Source organism: Saccopteryx bilineata, chromosome 10, assembly GCF_036850765.1.
Source record: "Saccopteryx bilineata isolate mSacBil1 chromosome 10, mSacBil1_pri_phased_curated, whole genome shotgun sequence".
Taxonomy (NCBI): Eukaryota; Metazoa; Chordata; class Mammalia; order Chiroptera; family Emballonuridae; genus Saccopteryx; species Saccopteryx bilineata.
Genome location: NC_089499.1, coordinates 14,004,298 through 14,022,228, shown reverse-complemented (window position 1 = coordinate 14,022,228; position 17,931 = coordinate 14,004,298). Strand labels below are relative to the sequence as shown.

The 17,931-nt window shown below is 39.5% G+C and overlaps 1 protein-coding gene across 1 annotated transcript in view; it reads left to right on the top strand.

Moving 5' to 3' along the window:
- The window catches only part of OXSR1 (oxidative stress responsive kinase 1), a 91,277-nt gene that overhangs the window by 54,490 nt on the left and 18,856 nt on the right, over positions 1 to 17,931 (top strand). The window contains exons 6-11 of the mRNA XM_066244626.1: positions 4,988 to 5,097; positions 7,353 to 7,454; positions 9,863 to 9,996; positions 13,695 to 13,743; positions 14,399 to 14,464; positions 17,184 to 17,306. Of these exons, the coding sequence (XP_066100723.1) occupies positions 4,988 to 5,097; positions 7,353 to 7,454; positions 9,863 to 9,996; positions 13,695 to 13,743; positions 14,399 to 14,464; positions 17,184 to 17,306 (584 nt within the window). The remainder of the gene's footprint in view (positions 1 to 4,987; positions 5,098 to 7,352; positions 7,455 to 9,862; positions 9,997 to 13,694; positions 13,744 to 14,398; positions 14,465 to 17,183; positions 17,307 to 17,931) is intronic.

Sequence of the window (17,931 nt, the reverse complement as noted above, 5' to 3'; positions counted from 1 at the left end):
TGTTATTTATTATTATTAACTACTTTTGATTACCCCTGTATATAGCACGTGATTCTGTTTATGTAAATTCAACATGGGGCAATTGTGCTGCATTGCTTAGAGAAGCAAAATGAAGTGGAAAAAAACTAAAGAGGATTCTGGGAAAATGGTGACTAGGAATCACCAAGAATCTGTCTTCCCACATAGACAGCAATTGAAGTCGTAAAATCTGTCTGATATACAGTGAGGTCCTCGAATAACATGCTATGCATCATTTTGTTATGATATTGATGAGATGCTGTAGGAACTTAATTCTTGTTTGTATCAGTTAGCTTATGGTAAAATTTGTTTCATTATACCTTGTTTCACTTGAAGTCACAAAACCTATTGATGTTAAGTGAGGACTTACTGAAACTGTTTTGCAATTCCATAGTCCTTTGAAATCTTGAAAATTCTAGAGAAGATCTTGGAAGTTAAATTTTGGTTATTTTGGTCAATTTCAGAGCCTCTCATTCCTCTCCTATTAGCCACATTGCATATGTTTTTGGAATAATTTGCACAGAGCAGGAATCCTGATGGGTGTGATTCCCAAAAACAAAAGCTTTCTGTTCTCCAAATATCAGTCATCTGTGTTCTGATCACTGATTGCTGCTTCTGACATCAAAGGTGCCAGGATTAGAGGCAGGCATCCATTATGGTTGCACCCTGCCACCCCAAATGGTTTCCGGGGGATTCACAAGCCAATACCTTTTTTCCTTTCTAAAATTTTTTTCTTCTTCCCTCTTTTGGAATTAGACATTTAATCCTGGAACAGTAAACAAACAACTACATTTGCCTTAGGTGGTAGGTCAGTTGGGAGCATGATCCCAATATGCCAAGGTTGTGGGTTCCATCCCTGGTCAGGGCACATAATACAAGAATCAACCAATGAATGCATAAATAAGTGGAACAACAAATCGATGTTTTTCTTTCTCTTTCTTTCTTCCTCCCTTTACCCCTCCCTCCCTTCCTCTCTTTCAAAAAAATAGAAATGTTTAAAAAAAAACAAACTACTACATTTACAGGGAAAATTGGAAAGTGACTGCACATGCCAAGGAAAAAGTGCAGAAACGATCTGAGAAGACCTTAAGTTTATACCTCAAGGTGATGTTTGACATAGACACAGTCTACAACAACCTAAAACACAAAAACATTAACAAAAAAACAGCAAACCTTGGAAAGGGGGTAGAATCTGATCTCCACAGTTGCCATATTATTAGATTCAAATCTCCAGTTTTCAACAAAAAAATCAAAGGCATTCAATGAAACTTCAAAGTACAGCTCATTCAAAAGAAATACATAAACCAACAGAAATGGTCAGTGAAAAAGACCTGAAGGCATATCTACTAGACAAAGATTTTAAAACAGCGATTTTGAAGATGCTCAGAGAAGTAAAATGAAAACGTCATTGGAAGAGTCACTTGTGGATTTGAGTTGGCATAAGAAAGAATTGGTGAGCTCGAAGATAGGGAAATGGAAATTAGCAATCTGATGAATAGAAAGGAAAAGGCTTGAAGGAAAGTGAACAGAGCCTGAGGAACTAGTTGGACACCAGTAAGTGGACCAGCATACACATTGTGGGAAGCCTGGAGAAGAGAGAAAGAGGCAATGAGAGTATTTGATGAAATAATGGCTGAAAATTTCCCAAATTTGATGTAAGACACGAATATAAATATCTAAGAAGCCCAATGATATCCCAAGTAAGAAAAATGCTTAAAGACTTACACAGAGATACATTATAACCAAACTTATAAAAGCCAGGGACAAGAATCTTGAAAGCAGCAAGAGAGAAGTGACTCATCACAGAAGGGATACTGAATGAAGTTGTCAGCAGATTCCTCATCAAAAACTTTGGAGGTCAGAAGGCAGTGGGCCAACATATTCAAGTGCTAAAAGAAAAAAATTATCAACCAAGAGTCCTGTATCTGGTAAAACTCCATGAAAGTGAGGAATAAAAAGCATTCCCAGATAATAATAAAAGCTGAGAGAATATGTCTCCACTAGGCCTGTCCTACAAGAAATGCTCAAAGTGTCCGGCAAAGTGAAATGAAAAGATGCTAGACAATAACTCCAGGCAGTATGAAGAAATAAAGATCCAATAAAGGTAAATACATGGGCAAGTATAAAAGCTGTTATTGTAAGTATTATTGTAACAATGGTTTGTAGCTCTTGTTTTTGTTTTCTACATGATTTAAGGGACTAATGCATTTAAAAGAATTATTCATTTATGTTTTTGAACACACGATGTTGTAAGATGTAATTTTTTGGCTTCATCAACAAAAAAGTGTGGGAACAGGGCTGTCAAGGAGAAGAGTCTTTCTATGTATTGAAGGTAAGCTGGTATACATTGAAATTAGAATGTTTTAATTGTAGAATGGTAAATGTAATTCCTGTGGTAGCCACATAGAAAATAGCTATAGAATATAGACTAAAATGAGAAAAAAAAATTAAGCTTTTACAACAAAAGCAACTAAACACAAAAGAAGTAATGCAGGAAATGAGGGACAAAACTATAAGACAAAGAAAATAAATAACACAATGTCTAATGTATCTTCATATCAGTAATTGCTCTAAATGCAAATGGATTAATTCTCCAGTCAAAAGACAGAGATTGTCAGAGTGGCTGAAAAACACATGATCCAACCACATGCTGTCTATACGGGTTTTCAGTGAAATTTTTCATAAGTCAAAATGGCTTAAAGAATATTGCCCTCTTTCAGAAAGTTATCTTTAAGGCACTTGCTTTCACAAAAACACCTGCATTGGTATAATGGCTTTTTTGGTTAAAGTGAAAATTTTCTTTGGGCTTCTTTTGGTTAGTGAAAACCAGTACTCATATAAGTCTTTTATAAAAGCCAAGTAGCATAACGCAAACTATTATAGAAAGGAGGAGATAGCCGTATTGTTAAAATGTCAGTGCTACCCAAGGTGATCTACAGAATCAGTGCAGTCACTATCCAAATCCTGAGGATTTTAACCTCAAATAGTAAAAATAGTCTTGAAAATGAATGGCCAGAGCTGGAAGATTGACATTTCCTGTTTTCAAAACTTAATGCAAAATGACAATAATAAGAACCGTATGTTTAGGCATAAAGATAGAGACCAATAAAATAGAAAAGAAAGCCCAGAAATAAACCCTCACAAACAAGAAGTGGCAAAAATAGGTTTACTATTGTTCTTATGGAAAAAGAGTACAAAAATAATAATACAAGAATAAACTGTTTTGCCTACTCGCAACTGTAAATCTACTTTTGCCCTACCCTGTATATGGTGAAAAATGGTGTTGACAAGGGTGCCAAGACCATTCAGTGGGGGAAGGACAGATGGTGTTGAGAAAAATCATACTCCCGTGAAAAAGACCCATAACACGATATACCGAAATTCACTCGAAATGGATCACAGGTCTGTCTATATAAGACCTAAAACAGTGAAACTCTTAGAAGAAAACGTAGGGCAAAAGTTTAATGACATTGGATTAAGCAGCGATTTCTTAGATAATGATGCCAAAGAAGAAAAAGTAGACAAATTGAAAATTAAAAATTTCTGTGCATAAGACATTACCATAGAGTCAAAAGGCAACCCATGAAATGGGAGAAAATATTTGCAAGTCATATACATGATAAGATACTAATAATGTCCAGAATTTACAGAGAACTAAAACTTAACAACAAAAGAACAAGGTATTTAAAAACGTGCTTGAATAGGCGTTTCTCCAAAGAAGACATACAAATGGCCAATAAGCAGATAAAAAGCTGCTCAACATCACTTAATCATCAGGGAAATGCAAATCAAAACTACAAGGAAAGGCCTCCTGGCCAGGTTGCTCAGTTGGGTGGAGCATCTTCCTGATACGCCAAGGTTGCAAGTTTGATCCCCAGTCAGGGCACATACAAGAATCAACCAATGAATACGTAAATAAGTGGAACAACAAATTAATGTTTCTCTCTTTCCCTTCCTCTTTCTCTCTAAATTAAAAAAAAAATCCAAGGAGATACCACCTCTCCCCTGCCAGGATTACTATTGTCAAAACAAAACAAAATAAAACCCCCAGAAAATAGCAAGGATATGGAGAAATTAACATCCTGTTCACTCTTAGTGGAAGTGTAAAATGGTAGAGCTTGCAGTGCAAAACAGTATGGCAGTTCCTCAAATACTTAAAAATACTGTCTGATCCAGCAGTTTGACTTTTGGGTACGTAGCACCAAAGAACTGAAAGTAGGGAATCAAACAGGTATTTGCAGACCCATTTTTGTAGCAGCATTATTCACAGTGGCTGAATCCTGGAAGCAAACCAAATGTTCATCAGTGGATGACTCAATACACAAAATGTGGTTTGTGCATACATAAAATGGATCATTACTGTATTCAATTTATAAAGGAAGAAAATTCTGACATACTGCGTATGACACAGATGAACCTTGAGGAAAATATGCTAAATTAGGTAAGACAGTTATAAATAGAAAAATACTGTATGACTCCACTTCTATGAGCCACTTAGAGTAGTCAAAATCTAGAGATGGAAAGCAGAATGCTGGTTGCCAGGGACAGGAGGAGGGGCATTGGGGAATTATTGTTTAAGGGGCAGAGAGTTTCATTCTGGGAAGATAAAATGAAAGAATGGAGTGGAGCAAGGAGGTGAACCTGAGATGCTGATGATGGTGTGTGGGGGTAAAGAGGAGTGGAATGAAGGACCTGATAAGCTGGGTTTTAACTTAGTCTAGAAATGAAGCGGTGGCAGGAACTCACTCGAGCTGGCCTGTCCACTCGGATGTATACTTCTTGTTTCTTGCACAGTGGCGCCGCGTCCTGGCCTCTTTCTTTTTCTCTACCCGAATAAGACTTCCTTTGTTCACACACACACACACACACTCAACAGAAGGAAGATGTCATGCTGTTTGTATATAGAACTTTTCATTTATGTTGCTAACTGTTCTTTTTAATGCCTTGCGGCTGTTGTATTCTATTTCAGACTTTGGTGTTAGTGCTTTTTTAGCAACTGGTGGTGATATCACCCGAAATAAAGTGAGAAAGACCTTTGTTGGAACCCCTTGCTGGATGGCACCTGAGGTCATGGAACAGGTACTGTGTCTTTTTTGTTTGTTTGTTTTTAATTAATTAATTAATTTATTTAGTTGTATTTTTTCTGAAGCTGGAAACGGGGAAAGACAGTCAGACAGATTCCTGCATGCGCCCAACTGGGATCCACCCGGCACGCCCACCAGGGGCGAAGCTCTGCCCACCAGGGGGCGACGCTCTGCCGCGACCAGAGCCACTCTAGCGCCTGAGGCAGAGGCCAAGGAGCCATCCCCAGCGCCCGGGCCATCTTTGCTCCAATGGAGCCTTGGCTGCGGGAGGGGAAGAGAGAGACAGAGAGGAAGGAGGGGGTGGGGGTGGAGAAGCAAATGGGTGCTTCTCCTATGTACCCTGGCCGGGAATTGAACCCGGGTCCCCCACACGCCAGGCCGATGCTCTACCGCTGAGCCAACCGGCCAGGGCCACTGTGTCTTTTTTAAATGGTTTAGGCTGTTGTTATGAAATGGAAAAAACCGAGCAGTGTTTGCCTTTGTTTAGTGTACAGTACTAGTTAGCTTCAGGAAATACATGTCTGTTTCTCGGTTAAGACTTTCATCCTCCCTTATAAAAAACAAACAGAACTTTACAGAGGATGTATGAAACTAAGGGTTTATACCTTAGTACGCATTAAATGACCTGATCATTTTACACACAGTCTTGCTGTTGTGGTTCTGGAGGGACTGGTTTTCTCCACGTGCCCATTTCCTGTTTGCTCTCAGACAGCAGCAGTCTGATGTCACTCACCCATCACCTTATGGAAACTGTTAAATCTCAAAACCAGTTCTCATTTCTCATCTTGTCCTCTCTGTGGCATTTGGCACTGGTGGCCATTCCCACCTTTCCCTTCCTTACCTGTCCAAGTGTCGTTTTCTGATCTTTTCTGCTTGTTAGGCCAGTTCTTTAACTTCTTCTCTGGCTTTCCTTCTACTGCAAAGGACACTGCTTTCTAGGGCCTTGTTCTTGAACTCTTCTCTTCTCTGACATACTCATTGGATATTCTCTTTGCTTCCCACTTACTAATTATTTCTAAATTGTATCCAATCCAAGCCTTTGGATAGTTATTTCTAACCCTCTGGACGTGTTTTGAAGAAATGTCTTATTTGTCTATCAAACTCAGTATGTAAAACAATTTCCTTTTCGCTCTGTTACATAAATGCCTTTATTTTCCCTGTTGATGAGGGAAGGATTCCCACAGTAGGGTCATGTGGATGGTTGAACACAACACCTGACACTGGACCGATGAGATGGATAGCAATTTGTTAGTGGCAAACCTACATAGCTGTGGAGAGGAGGACACTGCCCACCACACAGGCTTGCCTTCAGGAAGAGCCCGAACAGCTGCTGTGGGGGACAGGTTTTGTGGTATCAAGAGAGTGAAATGCCCCTTGGTTTCCTTGTGAAGATATGATTGGCTCATTTGAATAATTCCAAGGGCTGGCAGGTAGCGGACACCTGCTACTCAGAATAAGCTGGAATTGTACCTGGTCCATTTGATAAGTAGGGTTGTTGGGCTAGGGGACCGTATCCTCAGGCACAGAGAGGGGAGGGGAATTTGCACTTAGGTTATTAGAGGCCCTCCTATTTACCAAATGGGGTCCAGACAGCACACAATATGGAGTTTTTATTTTAGGTCTCATATATTCTCCAAATCTATTTTTCCTCCATATTTATTGCTTAGAATAGAAAATTAAACTACTTAGTTATATAATGAGCTGGTGACAGTATAAGAGGAGAGGAATTTGGCAATATATTCATACCAACAGCTTTAAAAATATTCACACCCAGCCTGACCCGTGGTGGCGCAGTAGAGAAAGCATCAACCTGGAACGCTCTGGTCGCTGGTTCGAAACCCTGGGCTTGCCCCGTCAAGGCAGAAGGTTACCTGTATAATATTTCTTTAAGTGAACATACCATACTTAATAATTAACCCATTGTTGGTGAACATTCACTCAAGTCACCTCTTTTTTTTTTCTTCTTCTCCCTGTTCCCAAGCATATTTAGCTTTTGCCTATTTTAGATATGTTAGGCCGTAGCTGGGTAGCTCAGCTGGATAGAGTATCATCCTGATTTGCGAAGGTTATGGGTTTGGTCCCCGTTCAGGGCACATACAAGAGTCAACCAATGAATGCATAAATAAGGGGAACAACAAATCAGTGTTTCTCTCTCCCTCCCTTCCTCTTTCTCTAAATGTCAATAAATAAAAAAATTAGGAGTACTATTATGGTGGTAAAAGTAATTGAGTACATCTCTGTTCTTCACAGGTCCGAGGTTATGATTTCAAAGCTGATATCTGGAGTTTTGGGATCACAGCGATTGAACTGGCCACAGGGGCAGCTCCTTATCACAAGTATCCACCAATGAAGGTGAGGCTCATACTCACAGTACTATCCTAGCTCATGTCCCAATTCCAGTAGCAGTTAAATCTGTATTAGATATGTGGTGTTTAGTATTGAATGTACCTGTATTGTACATCGTAGTTGACCTTTTTATATGATGACAGTCTATCCCTGACTCAGACTAGTTGATATTAGGATCTGCTGCCTCTAATTTTAGTGTGTGTTTCTGACAGTCACCTTTAATGGAGATGAAGAGCCTTAATGGGGATGATGATCATTTCCATTTCATAAGGCTGTTGGAAGGGTCACAGAGTAATAGTAATTCTAGCTAACGTTCATTGAGGTCTTATTTTGCCAGGCACTGTTGTAAGTGCTTTTCATGTCTTAAATAAGTGTTCATGTGCCATGTATATGTCTTGTTCTTGTTATTCTTGAATGAAAGTTCAAATAGAAGTTTGCTTTGTGGTAGGACACAAAGCAGCTTTTATTAAAAGGCCTGTTGTTATTATTTCCTGATGTAGTAGTTATCTGAAACAGTTGTTAATCCTGTGCCCAACATTAGCAACAGAATAGCTTTTGTGTTCAAGATGGTGCTGCCAGTACTGTGGGTAACCGTTTTTATCTGCGACCCCTTAGTTGTAATCTGCACATGAATTCTATTCTTCTGCTTGTAGCTGTAGCTATTGTTTATAGTTCTTCTTGCCAACTTTGCAAGCTCTCCTGTGACTGTTTAAAATGGCAAACCACCATTGTGAATTGTTGTCGTGTTGATAGTATTCCGATCTGTGTGAGCTGGTGCACTTCAGAACCTTAAAAGATGTCATCCTGCCCCTTTATGGCTCGAACAGTTTAGAGAGGGGCAAAACCAGTAAAAGGGTATATGAAAAACCTCTTTCTCTATGTCCAACACACACACACATAAACACATATATAAATACGTGTTTGACAGGTAAAGTTTTGATTTTGTGGAAGGTTAGTGATATTTTTAAGACCATGGTTTACCTAAAGGCTGAAGACTCCTAAGAGAAAGATTTTAAGAAGGATTTTTTTTCATGACTATAAGGTAGGAGGCTAATTTTAGGCCAGAGAAATGGCTTATTTTTATTATTTATTTAGTATTTTTCCGAAGTTAGAAGGGGGGAGGCAGTCCGACTCCCACATGTACCCAACCGGGATCCACCCGGCATGCCCACCAGGGGGCAATGTTCTGCCTATTTGAGACGTTGCTCCGTTGCAGCTGGAGCAATTCTAGCATCCGAGGCAGAGGCCATGGAGCCATTCTCAGCGCCTGGGCCAACTTTGCTCCAGTGGAGCCTTGGCTGCAGGAGGGGAAGAGAGAGATAGAGAGGAAGGAGAAGGAGAAGGGTGCAGAAGCAGATGGGCACTTCTCTTGTGTGCCCTGTGAATCAAACACGGAACTTCCACATGCCAGCCGATGCTCTACCACTGAACCAACTGGCCAGGGCCCAGAAGTGGCTTGTTTTTAAAATGAAGGTTGGAGGTGAAAGAATGAGGTTCACTTTCCATCCATTGTAAGCTGTGACTCCTGCAATTATTGCACAAACATGCAGTGAACCTGTTTGCTCAAAATGAGATCACCAACCTCAGTAAGTCTGTTTCAATAAATGTAAATATGAAAAGCAGATAAACATAAGTAATAATTCTGTTGTAGGCCCCTTTTATTTTTTAGTGTTGATTTTATATTTAGAAAAATAGCTTACCATTTTACAAAAACATGGCAAACAATATAGATAAACACAAATCACCAAAGTCCCATCACATAAACATGCCATCTATACCCACATCTCTGCATTCAGCTAGTGTGTTGCCATGAAAGTCAGAGAAGGCAGGAATGGGCAGAATAGAAATTCATCCAGGGGATGACTTGCTGCGGGTAATGTAGGAAGAAGGAGAACTAAGAAAGGCTCTAGGTTTGTTAACTATGACATCATCAGAGAAGGCCAAGATTACAAAGTATCAAGTTTAAACAGCCATAAATAGGTAAAGTAAGCAAGTTTACACTCTGAATTTTGCCATAGTTTAAAGTTTTTCAAAGATAGTTTGGCAGTATAGGAGTGGGGACAGAAGACATGAAGAAAGGATTCTAGTCAAAGGACGTACAGTGTGGACACAGTTGAGCCCTGGTGGGCATGTCATCTGGGAATCCAGGGTGTTTTTTTAAAATTTTTTTTAAATTAAAAAAAAATTTTTTTATTTATTCTTAATTTTTTAAAATTTTTTAAATGGAATCCAGTTTTTTATAGGCTATTGTTTATGTGGATAACTCTGGGTTCTGAATAACTGACCTAATTGTAAACTTTTAGAAAATAAAGTCTGCTTGTCTGTTGGGGGTTGTCTGTATTAAAAAATCTTGGCCACAGTATTTAATTTTCCTTTGAGTCTTCAGAAGTTTTATTATATTGAAATTCTTACAGGTTTTGATGCTGACACTGCAGAATGATCCTCCTTCTTTGGAAACTGGTGTTCAAGATAAAGAAATGCTGAAAAAATATGGAAAATCATTTAGAAAAATGATTTCATTGTGCCTTCAGAAGGATCCAGAAAAAAGGTGAAATATGAGTTATAGCTTACTTTGTTGCGAGGGAGACAGGGACAGAGAAAGAGAGGAGAAGCATCAGCTGGTCGTTGCAGCACTTTTAGTTGTTCATTGGTTGATTTCTCATACATGCCTTAATGGAGGGGCTCCAGCTGAGCCAGTGACCCCTTGCTCAAGCCAGCAACCTTGGGCTCAAGCCAACAATCTCAGGCTTCAGGCCAGTGACCTTTGGGCTCAAGCTAGCAACCATGGGGTCATGTCTAGGATCCCATGCTCAAGCTGGCAATCCGGCACTCAAGCTGGTAACCCTGCACTCAAGCTGGTGAGCCCACACTCAAGCTGGAAAGCCTACCATCAAGGGCAACCTTGGGGTTTCAAACCTGGGTCCTCAGCATCCTGAGCCGATGCTCTATCCACTGCACCACCACCTGGTCAGGCTCCACTATATTTTATTATTCTGTTTCATATACATACATATATATATATATATATATATTCATATTTGACTCAGTTTCTTAGAAACTGAACTAAGAGCACTTTAGTTTTGACTTCTCTAATGATCAACAAAAATAAATGATTTAAAGCAGGCATCCCCAAACTACGGCCCGCGGGCCGCATGCAGCCCCCTGAGGCCATTTATCCAGCCCCCCGCCGCACTTCCGGAAGGGGCACCTCTTTCATTGGTGGTCAGTGAGAGGAGCACTGAATGTGGCGGCCCTCCAACGGTCTGAGGGACAGTGAACTGGCTCCCTGTGTAAAAAGTTTGGGGACCCCTGATTTAAAGTGACTAGAATATTTAATGGGGCTTCAGAATTTGCTGTTGGAAATACTGGAAAGGGTAAGAAAAACTGGGAGCAAAGTTCAAACCTGTGTTTTTTCAGACTTTCTGTTTCTGAATAAATTGTTATAAAAGATAGGGAACACTTTGCTTCTGCCACATTAGTTGACTAAACTGAATTCTCTTACTACAAATACCCACAAATGCTGGATAAATCTATCAAACTTAACAACAACAAAAAATCCAGAGGTGAGCTTGCGATACAGGGAAGTCCTCCTATGTCAGAAATAATGAGGAAGCCAGAAATTCGAGAAGAATCCCGAACTAACCCTGTGGCTGTCCACGGCTGTCCACCCCACTTCCCCATGGAGACTGGAAGTGAGACTTAGGCTCGCCCAGGAGAGATTTTTTTTTCCTGTATTTTTCTGAAGCCAGAAACAGGGAGAGACAGACAGACAGACTCCCGCATGCGCCCGACCGGGATCCACCCAGCACGCCCACCAGGGGCGACGCTCTGCCCCTCCGGGGCGTCACTCTGTTGTGACCAGAGCCACTCTAGCGCCCGGGACAGAGGCCAAGGAGCCATCCCCAGCGCCCGGGCCATCTCTGCTCCAATGGAGCCTTGGCTATGGGAGGGGAAGAGAGAGACAGAGAGGAAGGAGAGGGGGAGGGGTGGAGAAGCAGATGGGCGCTTCTCCTGTGTGCCCTGGCCGGGAATCGAACCCGGGACTTCTGCACGCCAGGCCGACGCTCTACCACTGAGCCAACCGGCCAGGCCCCAGGAGAGATTTTGAATTGTGTCTGTGTCTTGAGGGAAAGGATAGACCAGAAAACAAAAAATCTGTCCTTCATCACAAAGACACAATAAAAATCTGCATGATCAAGCCCTTAACCAGCATAGTCTTCAGTGTACCGTCTGAATTTTATACTGCCCACGTTATCCGGGAAACCACAGGATTGGAAAGTAAAATTATTACCAAATCAGTTTTATTTTTGGCCAAAGCAGTCACAAAACTGCACTATTAGAACACTGAAAAGTTCAGGACTGAGATCCTTGCACATGATGCCTCACTGAAGAGAAGAGAATAACTCAGAATTACAGAACACAGTGAAATGCGGTACCGTGAGCTAGAGTCAGCAGACAGCAAGCAGAAGCAGTAGTTCTCCAAACACTTTGGACAGTAATGCAAAGATATCTAAAAAGGCCACTAAATAAGTGTATTTAAAATAACTTAAAATCATAAGAGAAATCAAAACCATAAGAAAAGAATATGACTATGACAAAAGAAATCAAATAACTGCTAGAAATGACAAATAACAATAATAAAATTTAAACTTAATGGATTTCCTTCAGGGTAGATCTGACGTTAGTGACTTGCTTTTGATGACTAGGAAATGAAAAGTGGGAAAGCAGCTTTAGTACAGAGAAACCAGGTAGAAACCTTCTTCACCAAGTGAACAAGGTTGCCACCACCATTAGTAAGACATATCAGTTATGATATACTCCCTGAGATGATGAAGTGAGAAGGTACATTACCTCTGAGGTATTCTTCCCCCAAATCTATGCCTTCATCTATAATGAGAAAACATCAGGCAAATTGAGGAATATGCTACAGACTACCTGACCAGTACTTTAAATCTAAGTGTAAAGGAAACGAAAGACCAAGGAGGTGTTACAGGTGGGAGGAGACTAAGGAGAAATGTCTGACCTGTGGTAGCGCAGTGGATAAAGCGTCAACCTGGAAACACTGAGGTTGCTGGTTCAAAACCCTGGCTTGCCTGGTCAAGGCACATATGGGAGTTGATGCTTCCTGCTCCTCCCACTTCTCTCTCTCTCTATCTCTCTCTCCCTATCTCCCCCCTCCTCTCTAATATAAATAAATAAATAAAGAGAGAAATGAAGACTAAATGCAACATGATATCCTGGATGAAATCCTAGACATTAGTGGAAAAATTGAGGAAATCTGAATAAAATTTGTAGTTTAGTTAATAGTATTATACAGTGTTAATATTTTTAGTTAATTTTTTTTTCTTAAGTGAGAAGCAGGGAGGCAGAGAGAGAGACTGCCGCATGAGCCCCGATTGGGATCTACCCAGCAAGCCTCCTATGGGGCCGTTGTTCAGCAACTGAGCTATTTTAGCCCCTGAGGCGAGGCCATGAAGCTATCCTCAGCACCTGGGGCCAACCTGCTCCAACCAAGCCATGGCTGCGAGAGGGGAGGAGAAAATGGGGAGAGGAAAGGGAAGAGAAGCAGATAATCACTTCTCATGAGTGCCCTGACTGGGGATCAAACCCGGAGACTTACACACGCCAGGCCAACGGTCTTATCTACTGAGCAAACTAGCCAAGTATAGTATTGTTTATTCTTTATTCTCAATTGTACTCATTTAAAAATTTGTGAAATTGATAATGATGCCTTTTTACTCAAATAAAATAAGTAAGACTAATGCACAATTGAGTTAAAATTGAGTTTAGATTAAATTTGGGGAATATCTATTACATTTAGAATCTTTAGTTTTTTTAACGGATATACATAGTTAACCAAGTTGAAGGGTGCAAAAAGCAGAGGACTTTGAGAGTTTAGATGTATTTTTATACCTTGTTAAAGTAAATTGTTTAGCCTACTTCTTGGAAAATAATATTAAATAGCAAAAATATTGGAAGCCACTAAGAAATTATGCTTTCAAAAGAAACATTTCACTAATGATATGTCAAAGAACTTATAATTATTATCAGAACATTTCTGTATGAGTCATTATTGTATTTAGTGTCCTGTACCAAGTTTATCCTACCTTTTTCTTTTCAGCAGGTTAAGGAGTGGAGTACACTGAATTTTATCTTAATGCTTAAGAAATCATTTTCTCGTTTTTGAAGATAAAAACCCACATTACACTTGAATTAACTGTAAAAAACTTTCTTTTCTCATTTTAGACCAACAGCAGCAGAACTGTTGAGGCATAAATTTTTCCAAAAAGCAAAGGTAGGAAATTCTAACCTCAGATTTTATATATTTGTTTGCTCTTCCTCAGTTACCTAAATTAGGTTCCCTGTTCAGAAGTTGTATTATCTTAAGATGAGTTAGATAAATTTAGCAGAATGATAGTAGGTCAAATAGTTGCTGAGGGCTGGTCTGTACAGTCTTTGGTAATTCAGATACATGCTTTAGAATAAGTAAATTTACTTTTTATATAAATTAAATGTCAACAGGTTAAACTTATAACAGAAACAATGAATATTACATTTTGCCTTTATAAATATAATCTGTGAAAAAGACTGAACTCTCATTTCAGCGTTTACTACTAAATAAGTAAACATCTCATTTCCCAAATATATCAGATAAGTGAGATGGTACTGTAGTTGGAAATAGTGCAACTATAATCCCAAAGGACATACGGTGGAAAGCAGACTTTTCATAGGTAATGGTTTATAGCAGTGCACCAAAGCTGTCTGAGTTTATAAACCCGGGGTGGTAATGACCTAAAAGAGTTTAAGATAAACGAATGGAAGCTTTTCTCAAACTTCTTTACAAAAGTTACTTTGTCACATTTTAATATTGGTGAACATTTCGTTGGCGGATTTTTTTTAGTTCAATAAAAACTTCTTGTAAACATAAAATACTTGTATTTTCTATCCAGAATAAAGAGTTTCTTCAAGAAAAAATATTGCAGAGAGCACCAACCATTACTGAAAGAGCTAGAAAGGTAAGTGGGTATTTAACTCCATTTTCCTGGGAAATTTCTTAGAGTGGGTTTACTTTTGCATTTTGAAAGTACAATTAAGTAATACTTTGTTAACAGTATGGGTATACTTTCTTTCAGCCATTTCTTTAGCATTCTTTGATACATTTATTCAGTAAATATCATTAGTTTGCTGAGTGCCTTAGGCATTCCTCTGCTTGTCTACTAGACTGAAAAGATATGTTAGACATTTGATGAGTTAATTCTAAATTGTTAAATTACTACAGTGGTATGAGATACAAGTGGTTGAGATATGAGCAGACCAACATACAAATTTTTAAGATACAAGCTGCGACTCAGTCTGTATTTTTGCTCGAGATCTAAGCGAAATTCTGAGATACAAGTCGTGAATCGGAAGCTGCCGCTGGTTGGCGTGTTGGCTCACGGGTCCAGTATCAGCAGCACAACACCAGCATCTCGTTTTTTTCTCACGTGTTACCTGCACAATCAAGTCGAATCTCACACACTGTACTCGTTCTTGCATCATTTTTGCATTTTTACTACCTTTTTTTGTGCTTTCATGAGGTTGAAGAAAGTGGGTGTAAAGGACAGTGGTGAGAAGAAGAGAATGATGTCGATAGAAGTAAAGCAAGAAATAATAGAAAAACATGAACGTGGTGTACGAGTGATTGAACTGGCAAGGCTATACGACCGCAATACATCTACAATTTGTACCATCCTTAAACTAAAGGATGCCATCAAAAGCGCAAATCCAGTGAAAGGAACTACAATTCTGTCCCAGTTAAGGAAAATATCCATGATGAAATGGAGAAGCTTCTGCTGGTGGAGAGAAAGAGCTGGCAGGAGATATGGTGATGGAGACTGTGATATGTGAAAAGGCACGTATTATTTATGGCGACTTGAAGAAGAAAGAACCATCAACCTCAAAAGAGGCAGCAGAAGATACATTTAAGGCAAGTCACGGCTGGTTTGAAAATTTCAAGAAGAGATCTGGCATCCACTCGGCGGTGAGGCATGGTGAAGCTGAATTATATACTTTAAATTGGTTGCTTATATGGTATATGGATTATTTATCAATAAAGCTGTTATTTATTGAGCATTTTGAGAAGGGCAGCACCACCAACAGAAAGCTCTTGGAAACTGACAATATTATAGTAGAAATAAAACACAATACAAACACTATAGAGTCAAGGAAATTTCACAGAAAACAAGAATCAAAAGGCCAAGAAATAAATAACAGAGAGACAAGACAAGAACATCAGAGGATCATACGAAAAGGTTTAACAGATGAGTAAAGAGAGTTCCAGAAAAGGAGAACTTAAAAGAAGAAGGAGGAAGAAGAAGAAGAAGAAGAAGGAGGAGGAGGAGGAGGAGGGGAAGGAGGGGGAGGAGGAAGAAGAAGAAGAAGAAGGAGGAGGAGGAGGAGGAGGAAGAAGAAGGAAGAAGAAGAAGAGGAGGAGGAGAAAATAATAATAATTCTGGAAAATCTCTAAAATTAATGGTCATGAATTTCTAGATTGGAAGAGCCTAAGTACCTAGCACGATGAATAAAAATAGACCAACACTAAGGCCCATTACCACGATAGCTTGGAATACTGAAGGCAAGAAAGATTATAAGAGAAGGAGGAATGTTCACAGACAGATCAGGAGTCAGAAGCACCCTGGAGACCAGATCACGCTGGAGCAGTAAGGTTCCGCTTTATCAAAGAAAATTATTTCTAACCCAGACTTTTGTTTTGTGTTTTAACCAGACAAACTGTCAGTGAAGTGTGGAGATAGAAAAAAGATATGTTCAGAAATGCACGGCTTTAGTAAGTGAGCCATGCTGATAGTATAGGAAGTACACTGAGAACAGGAAGCACGGTCCTCTGGATGACGGCAGAGTGAAGTCTGAAGTGCCGGAACTGGTGGGAAACCTTTCCCAGGGTGGAGCAGGTCGGGAGGCTCTGTGGGAGGCTTCCTCAGGAAGATGAGGTTGATACAGAATATCTCGTGTATATGAATGTGCTGAGAGAGGATTCATGTAGCTGGGAGAGAACTGGGGAGTAAATTTGCCAAGTACTTAGAAATAAGCAACTGTTAACTCCAGGGAAAACAAAACTGTTATGCAAAAAAGAAAAGTAACTATATGGTATAATAAGACTCAGCTGTATTAATTATATAATCAGGTTATATAAATACTAGGTATTGATTTAAACACAATTACAATATATCTTGAGAAAGTAGAGGGCTTATAATAGGGTTAAAGACTCATCTTCCATAGTGGGAAATCTAATAGATAATTCCTAAAACCAAAAAACTCCAGGGGTAAATAATGAGACCATGTTACACAGAGAGGTGAATGTAAAGTCCAAAAGAATAAGCTAAAATGGGTTTGAAATGGTTGCTTGTGGCAAAAAAAATGAAAGGTAGGAGGTTGTTGTTTTTTCTAAAAAACTGTACAAGTATAATCATGATTTCAAAAAAGAAAAAGAAAAAGTAGAATACTCATTTGGCCGATGATGTCACATAAGAAGGACTTGCATGATGTTCGGGTTCAGGGTTTAAAAGTGTGGGGAAATCAGTGGTTGTGAGTAAGAACGGGATTGTGAACAGAGCCAGCAAGGGGTGGAGTACTTACAGGGAAAATGATGATCCACATACCGTCTCAAAGAATAGAGGGAGACAAACATATGGCAAATGTCAACATTATTATAACCTACCTCTCTCTTCCAATGAGCAGGTTCGGAGGGTACCAGGCTCTAGTGGCCGTCTCCATAAGACAGAAGATGGTGGCTGGGAGTGGAGTGATGATGAATTTGATGAAGAAAGTGAGGAAGGGAAAGCAGCAATTTCACAACTCAGGGTAAGTTTTGTTAAAGTACATGCTCTAGTTAGGCCTCTTTTTGTCTGAAGCCTCTGAGGCTATCTATATTCTGTGATTCCCGTCAGCCTGTCCAGCTAAAATATACAGTTTACAAAGGTGAGGGATATTTCAAAAATGAATATGCAGTGATAAAATATACCCTCATTTTTGTGAGCAGTATATAAAAAAATGCATATGTTAGTGACAGAATATATTTTGAACAACTTCTCAGTATCAGGAGCCCCAATTAATTTTACCTGGAAAAGTGGACTGGCAGGTCTGTTTGAATATGCTAATATTTAGGAATATGCAAACGATTATAATCTCAAATCGAGAGATGAAGACTACTACAGTGTCTAAGATGAAAATACATTGAGTTAGGAATAATGGCTTGATTATACATTGCAAGGAAAAGATTACTGAACTTGAAACACTAACAATAATAGAAACTTTGTCCCTGAGGTCTGCCTGCCTTCTATCTGACAAATAATAGTGTATCTCGTGTTCAGTTGGTATCTCTTGGATTGGAGCGGGAGGGGGGGGTTTTGCTAGAAACAGTGAAGATAGGGGTCTTATTTTTGTTTGTTTCATCACTCTTGCCTAAAGTTAATGCCCCAAGTTGAGC